General features: G+C 34.4%; 1 protein-coding gene across 1 annotated transcript in view; it reads left to right on the forward strand.

Moving 5' to 3' along the window:
• The window catches only part of DNAH5 (dynein axonemal heavy chain 5), a 114,189-nt gene that overhangs the window by 54,567 nt on the left and 43,619 nt on the right, over positions 1–16,003 (forward strand). Inside the window, exons 41-49 of the mRNA XM_018086487.3 lie at positions 2,039–2,192; positions 4,123–4,269; positions 5,939–6,180; positions 11,085–11,261; positions 11,421–11,625; positions 12,109–12,251; positions 12,973–13,107; positions 14,625–14,747; positions 15,776–15,989. Coding sequence (XP_017941976.3) covers positions 2,039–2,192; positions 4,123–4,269; positions 5,939–6,180; positions 11,085–11,261; positions 11,421–11,625; positions 12,109–12,251; positions 12,973–13,107; positions 14,625–14,747; positions 15,776–15,989 — 1,540 coding nt within the window. The remainder of the gene's footprint in view (positions 1–2,038; positions 2,193–4,122; positions 4,270–5,938; positions 6,181–11,084; positions 11,262–11,420; positions 11,626–12,108; positions 12,252–12,972; positions 13,108–14,624; positions 14,748–15,775; positions 15,990–16,003) is intronic.

Genomic DNA, 16,003 nt, shown 5'->3' on the forward strand with positions numbered 1-16,003 from the left:
CCAACAGCCAGTCACTTGCTCACTTTCCCCAGGAGACTGGGGGAGAGATTCAGAAGGGAAGAAGAGAGTGCAAAAAAGCTCATGGGTCTAGATCAAGAGAGTTTAATAAATGAAGAAAAAATAAATAGAAAAAGGTGATGCAAAAGCAGTTACTGACCACCAGCAGATTGATTTTCAGCCAGTCTCTGAGCAATGGCTACTTTGGAGAAACTTCCAGTTTTATTGCTGACCATGATGTTACCACTGCAGGAGCACTGGGCTATATGACCTTTAAAGGTTCTTTCCAATGCAAACTGTTCTATCATTCTATAGTACAGAGTATCCCTTCGGTCAGTTGGAGTCAGCTGTCCTAGCTGTGTTCCCTCCCAACCTCTTGCACATCACCAGTCTTCTCATGGACAGAGCAGAGTGAGAAACAAAGAAGGCCTTGATGCTGTGAAACACAGTTAAGAAACAGCCAAAACAGTAGTGTTATCAATGCTGTTTTGATCACAAATCTAAAACATGGTCCCATGTGGGCTATTATGAAGAAAATTAACTCCATCCCAACCAGATGCATTACATATTACAAGTGTTAACAGAGAATCTTTTGAGAGCTGTCAAGTCTGCTTGTGACCATACTTTTTTTTATTGATAAAGGAAATATCTAGTCCACAAGATTATTATAATATCCATGAATTTTAGAAATTATTAAGAAAAGTTTCCATTGATGGCATTGCATTAGAGTGAAGAAATAGCTACCATGACCATCTTGTGTTATGTGAGGAAAAAAATCAGATACATTCTATTGTATCAGATTTTGGATGTATTACTGTATATATGTTGACTCTGAAAACAAGTCAGAGGGCTATATTTGATACTGTAAAGAAAGGTAACTTGGCTGTTTTGGTGTCAACTGTGAGAGTTTTTAATATGTAAAAGATAACAGTTTTCTTGTGTATCCTTGAAAATGGAGCATATGATGTTTACATTTTGTTTTGCAAACTCCATTGCTTCCACATTGGTGTTCTTCATTGTGATGAGAAGTTGGTGGCAGCATGGACTTCCTTGTTGCTGTTCATAGGTTTACCGTGTTCTGCCTTTTGTTCTTGGCTTCCTTCCAAAGAGAGATAAGCTGAACTGGTATGAGCTTCATTATGCAAGTGATATAGCAAGTGGGAATTCCAGTTCCATGGTTCTAACTGACTACGTGACAGTAATTGTAGAAGCTGTTTTATCTTATCAGTAAAAAGTTAGTCCTCTTTTCACTGGTAATAGTTTCTGAGATGCTTGTTGAACAGAAATTATACCAAAATTAAAATATGTTATTTTGAGAGATTCACCTTTATATCATGGTCTTGAAGTTGTAGAAATGTTTTTGACTGTCAAAAACATAGTGTGCTATGAATCCTTAGGAGATAGTTCTACCTTTTCTCTACTGGCTAACTACTTTCTAGTTCACATCAAGCAGAGTCATTTTCACAAGCAAAAGCAATACCATTATAGGGAGATTACTACTTTTTATTAGTATTAGTTCCAAGCTTAAAGATGTTAACGAGCATATGATATTTGATTTTAAAAAAATAATGATTTTTCTTGGAAAGATGTTGCTGAGAAGTTACTCAAAGATCTGTCTGTATACTAAGAAATATTTAACGATGCTTTACATAAAAATTTTTGGTTATTTTAAGCATTTAGAAACACAAGTCATCATCATCATAAAAAAGCAGCTCTTCTGAGAAGCAAGTGGAAAAACAAGTGGAAAATGCTATGTAGCTGTGAAAGACATTACTAGCAAAAGTGTTTCTAAAATCCTTGGCTTTTCCTTGAAATGATGTTTTAACACTAAGAAGAGATAAAAAAAGGTTTATCCTATTTTATTTTTTCTGAATGCGTATTTGAGTACCAAATATCTCTTCTTTTTCCAACTGTTTTTTTATATACACGAAGCCTTTACAAAGATTGTAGTAATCTGCTGAATATATATATTTTTGTTAAACCATCAAAGTATCTTGTGCACTAAAATAATAGTAATTTGGTTTTCTGTCACTATCTCTAGGTGGAGGAAGCTGGACTTGTTTGTCATCCTCCTTGGAAACTGAAAGTTATCCAGCTTTTTGAAACCCAGAGAGTAAGGCATGGATTGATGACACTAGGACCTAGCGGTGCAGGAAAAACTACTTGCATTCACACTTTAATGAAAGCAATGACAGGTATGTGAGTATTTGTATTTTACTGTATTGTTTACTGTACTGTTATTGAACTTTTAAAATGTAAACTTTAAACTGCATTAGAAAGCCTCAATTTCTTCACTGTGAGAAAATATTACTGGAAGAATCAGCTTGTGTGTTGAGATACTAATTATTGTAATAGTATCTTTTAAAAGCTTAAAAATGTCTGACATTTAAAGTTGTATACTTTATGTCCTATTTTCCATGTTATGATACTTATATCAGAAATTCTTATTCTAGAAACGTTAAGCAAGAGGAGTTCTGTCTAGATAGGCAGCTTAGACAAGTGATTAAACCATCTCCTGGGTTTGGCTGAAACCTTTCCCTAATAACAGAATATGCTGAGTTGGAAGGAATGCACAAGGACCATCAAGTCCAGCTCATGACCCTGCACGTGACCATCCCTAGGAGTCACACTGTGTATCTGAAAGTATCATCCAAATGCTTCTTGAACTCTGTCAGGCTTGGTGCTGTGACCACTTGCCTGGGGAGCCTGTTCCAGTGCCCAACCACCATCTGGGGGAAGAACCTTTTTCCAATATCTAACGTAAACCTCCCCTGACACAATTCCAGGCCGTTCCCTTGGGTCCTGTCACTGGTCACCACAGAGAAGAGATTATAAGTATTTAGTTCTTTTTGAACACAATTCACAAGACAGGGTCTTTATCTGCAGTATGAAGTAACTACTTCTATCATTTGTTGCTGCTAGGAGATAGTTCCTAGTTAAGGCAGTGACAAAGTCTTAAAGGGTATTCATTTTCTGTCCTGAATGGAGGCTTGAGGTGTGTGTGCTTTTTTTGTCCTCTGTATTTCTAAACAAAAATATCAGTTAAAGAACATCTGTTTGAGCTTATTAAACTAAAAGGTCATAGCTGGGGGACAAAACCCATCTCTTGAGGTAAGCTTATTTTACCCCATTTCATAAGCTGCCTATACAATTTTCCAGAAATGGATAGCTTCTTTAAAAAATAGTTCAGCAACACATACAGTACCCTACTCTGTTAAGAAACACTGTAAGCTCTATATTGCCACGTAAATCACTGTTCCATTTAGGAAAAAAAGCAGAAAGAACAGGTATATATTTATATATAATACTATACATTATACTATTTTTCTGTTTTTCTAGCACTGAGATGTGAACTTCTACCAATCTAAAGCCATCACCAGCTTTTTCAAAGCCTGATATTCTCACACAACCTCATGAAATGTTAAACTACATGATTTGTCATATCTTATATGTTAGTGAACTGTGACTATCATGAAGATATTTTAAAACAAGTCATATTTTAACTCTTTCTTTCCACATCTTATTATGGGCTTCTGCTAGTTTTAATATTGGGTTGGGTATAGGAGTTTTTAAACTGTTAATAATGAGGAAAAAATAAAGGCTATATGATCATGGAATGGCTAGATAGAATTTAGCTCCTAAAAGAATTCAGAAGGATATGCCAATATCTTATACTTACCTATTCCAAGATATATGCAAGTGCACAGCTGGGCAAAATTAAAAAAACCAATCAGTCATGTGGAGCATCTGTCTGTTATTTAGTCATTGGGTTTTAAAAATGTGCATCCAAACCAAAGGCTTTAAAGCTCTATTGCTTGATAAGCCTTCAAAATATTAAACTAAACCTCAAATAAATTTTAATTGCTGCTCTTCTGTTCCCCATGAAGCTATGAAATGTGAATTATACTTTCAAAAGTTTCAACCTTTGTTCTACTTTGTTTTGATGGCTCCCGTTGACAAATGTTGATGTATAGCAAGAGATAAGTTTTCCAAGTAAATACACAACATCTTATAATTGTGAATGCATATTAAAGCATACATTTGGGTGTAATAATTTTGAATTTGTTGAAGTTCTCCGACGGCTGAAAAGAAATACAAAAACTAAGTGATGATCTGCCTTCACAGATTGTGGACAGCCACATCGTGAAATGAGAATGAATCCTAAAGCTATAACTGCTCCGCAAATGTTTGGACGTCTTGATGTGGCAACAAATGATTGGACAGATGGAATATTTTCAACACTCTGGAGAAAAACTTTAAGAGCCAAGAAAGGTATAATGAAAAACACTTCCTTCCAAAATGAAACAAGAAAAACCAAACTGCTCTATTCTAAATGATTTGTGTTCAAACTGTCTAGTGTAACAAGTATTATTTCACTGAATTTGCTAAACCCTCTTTTTTGAATATTAAGCCCTTGTATGGAAGAAAAGTGGAAGGTAAGAGTCAGTTCCCCCAGTACTGGTATACTATAAAAAATTTTGATGCAGTCAGGATTTCTGTCTGTTCTCCAGCTACCATATTAAAAGGGAGTGAATCTCATCAGCTAGCCCTGCACGTATCACAGTCCATCTCAAATGGCACTAGAGAATTCTGTTTAGGCAACCAACTTCTGCCTAAAATAGTGCTAACATATATTCTTAGACTGCTATATTAACTAAAAGATTGACCTTGGTAGTTTGATGCTAGATAGATTCTTCTTTGTTTTGTCTGAAAATCTGATCTGTATGTGATCTTATCATTAGACCTTAAGGACAAATGGGAAAAATAAAATAAAATCCTGACATTTGTTGCATTATTTTCATACAAAAATTCTTAGTCTTCAAGAATATAGATATTTTTCAAATAGAAAATATGTTTAAATTTAATTTTGTTGTGTTTTGTCTCAAGTCTAGAAATGTAGCAGCCTTCAGAATGTAGCATAGCATTAACTGTTGATTTTTTAATTTTTTCTCTTCAAGATGAAATAAAAATTAGCATACTCATATGACTTCCTCAGATTCACTCTTTGCAAAAATTCTGTAATGTCTCTTTATGAATCAAAATCCAGACCATCTCATACTTGAGATGCCTGAACTGTAGTTGTAAAAAGCCTCTAAATAAAAGAAGTTTATCATCTGGAACCTCTTTGGTTCATACCTAGCAATTCTCCAAACCATCTAGGTGTAGATAGTAAGGACTCACTCTGAAGGCACATCTCTGATTAAAGGGCTATCTAGCAATGCACAGCGGGGCTGTCTGCTCCCGAAGAGATGGGGAGCCAGAAGCCAAGGTGGAATCTCTTTCCAGCCAGGGCCTGTTGCTTAGTATCCAAGTGAGGTGATCAGAACAGAGGCAGACACTCCTAGGAAACAGAGATAGGCTGTAAGATATGTTTCTGTTACTAAATTGAAAGCGAAAGAAAAACTTAAAAGGGAGCTGGATCAAGTTTATGAGCAGAACAAACCACAAGAATCTTCCTCTAATGGACCTCTTTTACTTATGACAGTGAGCATAGTATTTGAAAGAATGATTTTTCAAATGTTCTTTTCATTTGATTTGTCTACATTTATGCAAACTCTTTGGAAACAAAGGAATGCTGTTTAAATTTAAATATTTCTATAGCTCTTATCTTCTTTATGTTGTTTTATGTAACTCAAAATAAACCTATTACTGTCTTGAAGACTGGATCCACAAAACTCTTTCAGACTATTAAAAACTGATGACTTATGCTGATGACACTTTATGTATTGAACAATGGATAATAATTATCAATAGGTGACAAAATGAAGTACTTAATTGAAACTGAGTGATGGAAAAGGTAACTGTATTAAAATCTGAGATTCTAGCTGTGTGCATGAATTCAGAATTAGTTAAAAAGATGTTTGCAGAGATAAGAAACTGGCCCTTGAGAGAAACTAGAACTTCCTCCATTGGCTTTTTTATCTGTTATTCTGGATTATAGGTGACCACATCTGGATAGTTCTTGATGGTCCAGTTGATGCTATTTGGATTGAGAACCTTAATTCTGTCCTGGATGACAACAGAACTCTGACACTAGCAAATGGTGATCGGATACCTATGGCTCCAAATTGCAAAATAGTCTTTGAACCTCATAATATTGATAATGCTTCTCCAGCAACAGTTTCAAGAAATGGGATGGTATTCATGAGCTCATCAGTTCTCAACTGGAGTCCTATCCTTGAGGTACAATAACTAAGTGATTGATTATGTATTAGACGTTTTACTGATTATTTGTTCAGTCTTTCACTGTTGTTACTTTAGGACCTATTCCTATTTTTGTGCCTTTTGCTATGAAATAGCTTTTACACTGTATAAACTTATAGGTCAGTACTTAAAATAACAATGTTTTTGGTAGTTTATACAAGAATGAATGATTTTTTAAGGACCATAGTTAATACAGTACACTATTAAAAAACATGTCTATTTCACTTTGAGACAAATTTATAATTGAAAGTATTTTATGCAATTGAAGAACAACTCAGTTTTCAGAATACCAACTACCTGGCAGCCCCTAGTACAGCTTTAGACCAAGGAAGAAAAAAAGACTAAACAAGCTGATTCAGGAATCTTTAAATCCTCAATAAAATAAATATAAGTTCTGTTGATATTTCTTAAAATTAATTGCAGTTGGGATTTAGAACCAGAAATAAAGTCAATGCAGCATCAAAGTATGTAATTTTTAAATTGATGTTCTCACTTGGCTGTCTGTTAACATTTCTAGAAGCAAAATATCTGAAGAACTGAGCAGTAGTTGCTGTCTCTTTGGCGTGGAATGAATAATTTAGAAAAGCAGAACATGTTTTGGAGTCAAAACCAGCATATAACATATTGAACTATCAAACTGATTTATAAAGTTTTTTTCCTTTTCTTTTTTTTTTTTTTATTATCTTCCAAAAACCAGTAAAAATCAATCCTAATCTTGACTGAATGCTAGTAATGATGTAGTGGATGATACATTTTGAGACTTGAGCATGCTGGTTTTTTTTCATGGAGCAAAAATGTTGGTAAAGATGAAATATAAGAGTTCTCAAGAATCTACCTAATGTTCCATAATAATATCTTTCAACAAAGCTTTCAGCATTAATTTCAGTTTTCTTCCCTTTTAAGAAAACAATAGAGAAAATACCAGTTAAAAAAAAAAAGTTGATTTCTGATTATTATTTTATTCTTAAGCCCTACATTGACTTAGAACTTTATTGGTGAAGTAGACTCTTCAGGATTAACACTTTTAAAAAAACTGAATTAAAAGAAATATTACTTTATTTTCTCTGTATATTTTCTTGTCTATTCCGTCTTGTTGAGTATGTTTTGTTGACATTATTTTGCTTTGATAAAACATGGACTGTCTCATGAGTATCAAAAATGAAAACTTTTTTCCGTGTGGCTAAGACACTGATTCCTGCAATCATATAGATAATTACTTAATTACCTTCTCCCGAAAACCAAGTTAATATACCTTTCTTCAGTTTAATCCCAAATTAAATTCCTTTATATTGGCTTTAAACTTTAATTTTAAGCTAGGAATAATTTCCTGTTTATGAAATTACAACGCCATCCAGGCCCTTGTAGTGTATTTATCGCTCTACTTTTCAGACTCAAAAGAACAAAGCTTTATAGGTTACTCTGAGCTAACAGACTAAATTTTACTGTCCTTCTTTCTAGCAGTTATCACATTAATAAGTTTTTTAAAATAATTTTTAAAATTAATGTTTCACGATCTCATTCTGTCATTTCATTTTTCAAATCAAATAGAATACCTATGGAAAATGCAACTAATCCTTACCTAGGTGATGTTGCTTAAGTAGCCCTATGAAAATACAGTTGGCTTCATATTAACTTTCAGATGTCAACCTTTTGTAGTGGTTACTCTATGTTATTCTTAGCTTTCTTATTGTTTCAACCCTTAAAGGTTCTCATGCTTGCAAGTTTTATATAGCTTGCTTGTTTATAACCAGATTCCTCGTCCATAAATCCCTGATTTGTCTGGCAATGGAGAAAAAGTTGGCATGCCACAGGCCATGGTTTGTGGCACTGCCTATATCCCCTGTCCTTAATGCATTAGAGGTTTCAGCACAGACATAAGTCAAAAGAGAAAGTATGCTGCTGTACAAGCCCTGAGTGCCAGGCAGTGCCTGGTGCCTCTTTTTGGGTCTGGAGACAGGAACTCTGGGGAAAGTGTGCCCAGGGCATGACATTTGGAAGAGAAACTATCAAAATGAGGAAGGCCGTAAACTTGTGATTTCTGGCAAGAGAGAGAAAGTTTCTTTTCCATGTGCAGATCTGAAATGGCAGGTCAGTATAACACCCTGAAAATAGGTGAGGAACATCAAGACCCACTAGGGAAGGCAACAGAAACCAGTTTAACCATAACCAATTAAGAGGAAAAGGAGTGGGGATTGTCATCAGAGAGTCCTTCCTGTGTCAGAAGCACCCACGTTCTATGACTTATTGCCTACGGAGGTTTGTTTGTGAAATACTAAGGGTTGCTGCAGAGGGTCAATTATATATTTCCCTAATAGTGGCTGGAGCTTTCCCTTTTAGAATGAGATTAAATCACATGGTACTGTCTGTTCAATCACAGCTCTTAGCTATACTTTGGAATCATCACTAATTAATTTGATAAGTTCTTTTGTCAAGTCCAAAATGTTTGTGTTCTTATTAGGAAAAAACATGTTTAATAGGTTTCCTAAAAATTTGGCTGGTAAAACTTCAGTTTTACCAGTGCAAGTACAGGCAGCCAACACAAGTGCCTTATTGTATATTACTGCCAGGGTTTACTTTTTAAAAATTTTTTAAACTAATATGGATACTTGGGAAAGTGTAATTGTAAGTGTTCTGCAACTAGAACAATGGCTGCCATGTTGTTCCACTTTTGTTGTTTCTTTCTGTGCCTACAACACTGCATAGGGCCTCCTGATGTTAGGTTCTCTCCTTGCATTGGTTAATTTGTAGAAAACCACTTCTTGAATGTTTCAACTTACATTGTGCTATAGACTCATCGGCAAAGACAGCAGAAACAAAGAAAAACATTTTATTTTGCATTATCAGTTGTGATTTATCTCCTCACTTTGAAGTGATATGCAGACAAACTTTAGTTGTGTCGAAGTAAGTGTTGTATGAAAGTAGTTTCCCTTAATCCATGATCTTTTGCTTTTCATTTATTTTGATCGTAGCAAGAGTCTAAAGGAAAACTTTTTTGTTTGTTTGTTTTTGCCTTTGGATATAACATAAAGAAATTATGTTCATTTCACCATGAAACAACCCTTCCAACCTCCCTTCCTTTCCCCCTTGAAAAATTTACTATAAAATTTCAGCCTGTAGGTATTTATAATTTGATCCAATAGCATTTATTTGTTTTTTTTTCATTTGGTCTTACTTCATAAATAAAATATATTGATGGATCTTTCAGTATACCTCCCTTTAAATCTATTTTGTAATGCAATATACTACATATTTCAGCAGGTCAGGGTAAATGTTAACCTTGCATTGTTCAGTATAGGATTTCCTTACTTTTGTAATAGAATTAAATGGAGTTTTCTTTTTTAGTTCTCTAATTCTCAGATGCTGAATGAAACATAATATTTGTTGATATTTCAGAAGAACCTTGAAAAAAAATTAAAGCCAAATATGGATAACTTAGGAAGTTGTTGCATATATTTAGATTTTCTATCCTTACAATTTTTGAGCAACTAAATATAACTGCCTATTGGGATGCAGTATTGTGATGTGCAACTTCCAAGTTCAGTGAAATAGATCTCAAACTTTTCATATAACTGTTCTTGTGTAATGCGTTTCTTAAGCAGACTTTGTAAAGTGATCAAAGGTATTTGATCCATTATCATCAACCTTCTCCAAAGCAAGAACATCTTATTAGCATTTATATTTACCCCTAATATCTTTTTAACAATCGGTGAAGTTCTGGATATCTGTTTTAAGTACTTCTGCCAATTAATCATTAGGACTTTGTTTTCCACCTACCTATCTCTAGAAAGTTTTTCATATATATATACCTATTTGCAACCAGTCCCAGAGTTTATTTACTTTGAGAAGTAAAACGTAGAATTTCAAAATATTATGAAGGTAGTGGATAGTGTAGAAAAGAATCATAGAAGCACAAAATAGTGGAGGTTGGAAGGGACCTCTAGAGATGGTGTAGGTGAATATAGCTCACTCAAAGTGGTCATCTAGAGTAGGTTGCTAAGGGCTGCATCCTGTTGAGTTTTGAGATGGATAGAGACTCCAGAAGCTCACTGAGACGCCTGCTCAGTTTTTAACCACCCTCGCAAAAGAAAAACATCTTATGTTTAAAGGGAATTTGTTTGATTTCAATTTGTACCAGATTTAGTTTTGAGTTTTGGGGAAGAATCTACAAGTGGTTTTGCTGGTGCTTATATTTAATGTAGGAAATAAATTCATAGGATGTAAATGAGAAGTATTGTGCCACACAGATGAGAAAAAACTTAAAGGTAACTCAAAGGAGCATGTTACTACTTTCAGTTAAAGGCATCAAAGAACAAATCCTTTTCTGTGATCTTAAGAAGTGGGTAGTTTTACTTAGGTTTTGTTTATCCAGCATTATAGATACTGAGATACACAGTAAAAACACTACACACACCAGCAGACATCCCTCCTGATAGCCTAACTTTTTTTCTGAACTACCAGATGTTTCTGGGGTATCCTGTATTGTTTTCCTGGTTAGAAATAATGTTGTGTAGAATAAATCAAACTTGTGTCCAGTAAATATTATATTCTTTCTTTGTAGAGTTTTTGCATGCTTTTTACAGCTGTTGTGATTAAAAAATATTTGAAAATAATGATTTTTATGCTTTTGAAAGCTTTAAAGTGCTTTTCCTCTTCAGTGTTCATCTTTAACATCCAGTAGGAATTATGCATACCTGGGTAAAGTTTGACCTTCTGCTAACTAAACCCTGGCCAACAGGCAGGGAATCTGAGACATGCCCTCTCCCCTCTTTTCCCCCCAGGAAATCAACTTTTGATGCTTGTTGAACCTTTTGAACTACTCTGCTTGAATTTAATGAGACTTGGATTGGGAACTAAATTTCTTTTCTTGACATGCTTTGCAACAGGGATTTTTGAAAAGATATTCCTTCCAAGAAGCTGAAATTCTACGTCAGCTGTATTCTTCATCGTTCCCAGACTTATACTGCTTCAGCATTCAGTCTCTGCATTGCAAGACTGAGATGTTGGAAGCCTTTGTGATTATGCAGAGCATTAATATTCTGCAGGGCCTTATCCTGCCTAAGGTAAGTAGTGGGGATTTTTTTAGTTTTACTTTGTCTGTCTGTTCATTGAAGACATCTGGAAATTTAAATATGACTGAAGGCTTTTAACCTGATATTACTAATTATTATCAAGTAGAATTTTCAGGCTAATTAAAATAAAAACCTAACTCAATCCTTCAGGAGCAAGGTGGAGAATTGACTCCAAAATACTTGGAAAGGCTGTACATCTTCTCTCTCATGTGGAGTGTAGGAGCATTGCTAGAACTGGAGGACAGATGCAAAATGGAGTACTGGCTTCGAAACCACGCGACAATAAAGCTTGATCTTCCCTGTATCCCAGAAGGCAGTGAAGATACAATGTTTGATTATTATGTGGCATCCGATGGTTAGTAACCCAGCAGGGTCATATGGGTTAAAAGTTAAAAGTAATTTTTAAATTGGGCTTCTTTCAAAGAATTAATTAAGAAGTATTTTGTTGCTCACTTTCTTTTGCGTCCCTTAGCAAGTTTTGTTTTACAGCGACACTTTACTGGTGACGTTAAGTTTTTTCCTTATTTCCAGTGAGAAGTCAGAATGTGAATATATTGCTACAGAAAGCTGCATGGACTTTGCTATGATGAATTGTCAAGTGAATAAAAGCAGACAGTCTTTGTTGTTGACATAATTTATGTAGGAAAGAGGAGTAAGCCTCTTAGATACAATTTGAGAGATTCTACGATTATATGATTCTATAATTTTGGTCTGAATATACAGAGTGGGATGTGTATGTGAGACAGAAGCATTGACAGATGAGTCAACTCAATGGAAAACAAGGAAAGCAATGATGCCTTGTATTTCTAAAACATTAACTTAATTTCTTTCTTATTAGGTAAATGGAAGCACTGGAATACACATGTTGAAGAGTATGTATATCCCAGTAGTGGTATGCCAGAGTATGGCTCCATTCTTGTGCCTAATGTTGACAATGTGAGAATGGATTTCCTTATTGAAACCATTGCAAAACAGGGCAAGGTACTTTTTCTATATTTCACTTCAAAATAGTGCACGATAATGGTTTTGAATTAGAAGTGAAATACTATGTTATTGAAAAGGATGAAATTATTTTTTTTAAATTGAAAATGATGTTTCCTGAAGCTGCATTCGTGTAAATGTGCTAGAACTCTTTGAGTACTCACTGCTTCCAAACTTTTCTGTCTTCCCCTCACCCATTCTTTTTGTAGTGGAAATAACTGTAATAGAACTGAGATTAGGTCAGAACAGGATCATTTTTTTCACATACCTGTTGGAGAAGGAGAAGCACATAGAGCAGCAGACTCATATAAGACTCAGCTGATAAGAACTCTGCCAGCATGGGGCAGTTACAGAGTTTATGTAACTTTAGGTTGTGCAATCCTGTTCTTCACCAAAACTGTGTTACATAGTCAATTGAAGTCTTTCAGACACTGAGTCTCTAGACAATACACTCTTTTTCAAATACTCAACTCCTTTATGGAATAATGCATTAGTTTGGTTGTGCTGACTGACATGACCATTAACTGCAAATATTTTTAATTTGTCAGGCCTGAAAAGTCTATGAGACATTAACTATTTTGCTTCTGAACCCTTGTTAAGAACTCACTTTAAATAGCTTTTCTAGTTTCTTTTCAGTTTAAAAGCTAAATGGGATTGCTGAGCTTTTGCCGAGACGCTTGGCTTTTGTGTTTCATCTTATTTCAATGTTGTCTTTGTCTAGGCTGTCCTACTAATTGGTGAGCAAGGAACTGCAAAGACTGTTATCATCAAAAGTTTTATGACAAAATATAACCCTGAAAACCACATGGCTAAGAGTTTGAATTTTTCATCTGCAACTACCCCATTAATTTTCCAGGTATAGTAGTCATTAATCTCTAATGCAATGTGACTGGTTTCAGAGAATGTTCTGAGAATTTGCCAGGAGAATGCTACTGAAAGTGATTCTGAACAACAAAAAAGCACCTGCTCAAATGGTCGAAGTGTCCTAACACATGGTTTAAGACTTCTGTAATAAACATGTTCCATTGATGTAGTTATTGAGCTGTTCTTGGACTGTTAAAAAACCATGCATATTATTTTCTTCATCACATGTAATGTTTTTGTGTCAAATGTATCAGTTCTCACTAACTGGGAAGAGCTGTCAGATTTCACTAAATGCCGTGGGTAAAATAAGTGCTACCCACAACAATCTGTCATAAAAAGTGTGCTGTCTGCAATTTAAATTTCTGTAAATTCAATTACTCATTAAAAAAGTAATAATACATGCAGTGTATCTGCTCTAAGTTCATGTATGAATACTTAAATACCAAACCATACTGCCTGTCCAGATTTCTACTGAGCTAATTTTAATTATTCCAAGTGTCTTTAATCTGCTGGCGATATATATGGGAAACATTTTTAATGAAGTCTGATATGCCAAGCAAAAGCACTATCTCTTGTAATCAGAAGTGCTATCTATAAGCTTGTTATCTATCATCTGGCTCTATATCATAGTAGAAACTATTAACATATTTAAGTATGTAATTCTGATCTAAATTTCCTTAGTATTTTTCCTTCTATTGATTGGGCTACAGCAAAAAGTAATGTATTTTTATTAAATAAATGTAAATTTAATTGATGATAGGTGAGAGTCTGATGATGAAGATATCTGAAATAGATATGCAAGACTAACTGTCAAGTCTCTGTTAACAATCTAAACCAAAATATTGTCTGTTACAACACACTTGCTTTAAAATTAAAAAATCTCGGTCTAACTAATGCCACTTGTGTAAGAAGAGAGGAGCCTAGGCACAGTGCAAGAATGCATGGATTTAGGTTTATACTGAAGAATAACTATGCATGGTTAAGTGAGCTTTCATTTGGTATAGAATAAATAAAAACTGGATCTTAAGAAGATCAGAGAAATGGAAAAATAATGAGAAGAACAGTAGAAATAAGTCTACTATTAGGCAAAATTATTTCATCAAGTCTATTTATGTATGTGAGTTTAATTATCACTGTATGCTTTTATGTAGTACATTGATACTTGCTGGAAAGGTCTCCTGGAATCACATCTTTCATTTAATCTTTATTGCTAGTAACCATCAAATTTGCTGATAAATGAATAAAATGAAAGTTTGATATGTATTCAAATCTGTGAAACTGTTAGGTATGGTTGTCTATTCTAGACATTTGTTGTATTTAATATCAGCCTAGTGTTGCATAGCTTGGGATTTCAGACACTCTAGTTCAACTAGCACAGTTACCTCCTGTCTTGTGTAAACCTTACTTAGTAAAATTCTATGTAACAGAACCATCAGTATGTTTAAATGATTGAATCTTGTATGAAAGGAGATGCCCTTTGTAACTATGTTGCTAATTGCTTTTTAACAGCGTACAATAGAAAGTTATGTGGACAAGCGCATGGGCACAACTTATGGTCCGCCTGCAGGCAAAAAGATGACAGTCTTCATTGATGATGTGAACATGCCCATAATAAATGAATGGGGAGATCAGGTTAGTTTGTAAAAGAAGAAAAAAGAAGACACAAGATGTTTTATTTCTTTTCTTGCTACACCATAAAATTGGCTGCTCAATCAGTCAGAAGAGGGTAACTTTGATATGTAGTACTTTGTCTTTAAACAGTCATTTTAAAGAACCCATCCACATTACATTGTCATGAATTAATTAAAAATAAATATACTGACTACAAGAAGCAGTTCGAGTACTTCTTAAAACATGCCTATATCATTTTAATAATTTATATTACCAAAACTCATTTGTTAATTAAAAAACCAGGGAATTTGACATGCAAACTGTGATAGCAAACTGCCATTGTGGACAATAATTAAAATACTGTGAAAATTGAGAAGTGAGGAGTGTCTTTTCTGTTTTAGAAAAAAATGGAAGTAATCTTTATGTACATTGGTGAGATTGTTCTAAAGTATATTGCTTTGGAAACTAATGTTAGAATTTCTATAGAAGTAGAGTCGTAGAATGTACAATCTGTGGGGTGGTTTCAGCTGGTCAAACAGAAAAGCAAGGTGTTAATTTATGGCTAAAGAAAAGGATCTTGCATTCTTTTATATAGGACTAATTCTATGTTTGCAGCTTGAAAACCATACTTGTAATTGTTACACATGGAAATTTAATAAAAATATTTTGTATCATATGCAACATGTAAAGATGCATCAGTTTGGGCTTGATTAGAACAAACTGGAAATTTTGTGTTAAAAGGGATTCCAGCATATATAGAAATCATGCAGTGTTCAAGTGAGAATAAATTATAGTATGAATGATTAGTTCTAAACTAGGGATTCCCCTCTACTCCCAGGATTTTTGTTCATAGATATTACCAATGGAAAGGACAATCCAAATGTGCTTATTCCTGGCAGTGCATTTTTGATCTGAAGCAAATAAGCAGGGGGTTGGGTGAAAAATAATGAGATACTCTTTATTAGGTCTTTCAAGTATATAAGTATGTTTTATATTTCATTTAGTTGTATGCATAATAATCTGTTATGTAAAACCTGGTTATTTTACAGGTCACTAATGAGATAGTTAGGCAACTGATGGAACAGAAAGGACTGTATAACCTGGAAAAACCTGGTGAATTCACCAACATTGTGGACATTCAGTTTTTGGCTGCCATGATCCACCCTGGGGGAGGTCGCAATGACATTCCACAGAGGCTGAAGAGACAATTTTCTGTGTTCAACTGTACTCTGCCTTCTAATTCTTCTATTGACAAAATTTTTGGTAAAGGGAAATTA

This window comes from Manacus vitellinus, unplaced genomic scaffold (assembly GCF_001715985.3).
Source record: "Manacus vitellinus isolate BGI_N305 unplaced genomic scaffold, ASM171598v3 scaffold_96_pilon, whole genome shotgun sequence".
Classification (NCBI taxonomy): Eukaryota; Metazoa; Chordata; class Aves; order Passeriformes; family Pipridae; genus Manacus; species Manacus vitellinus.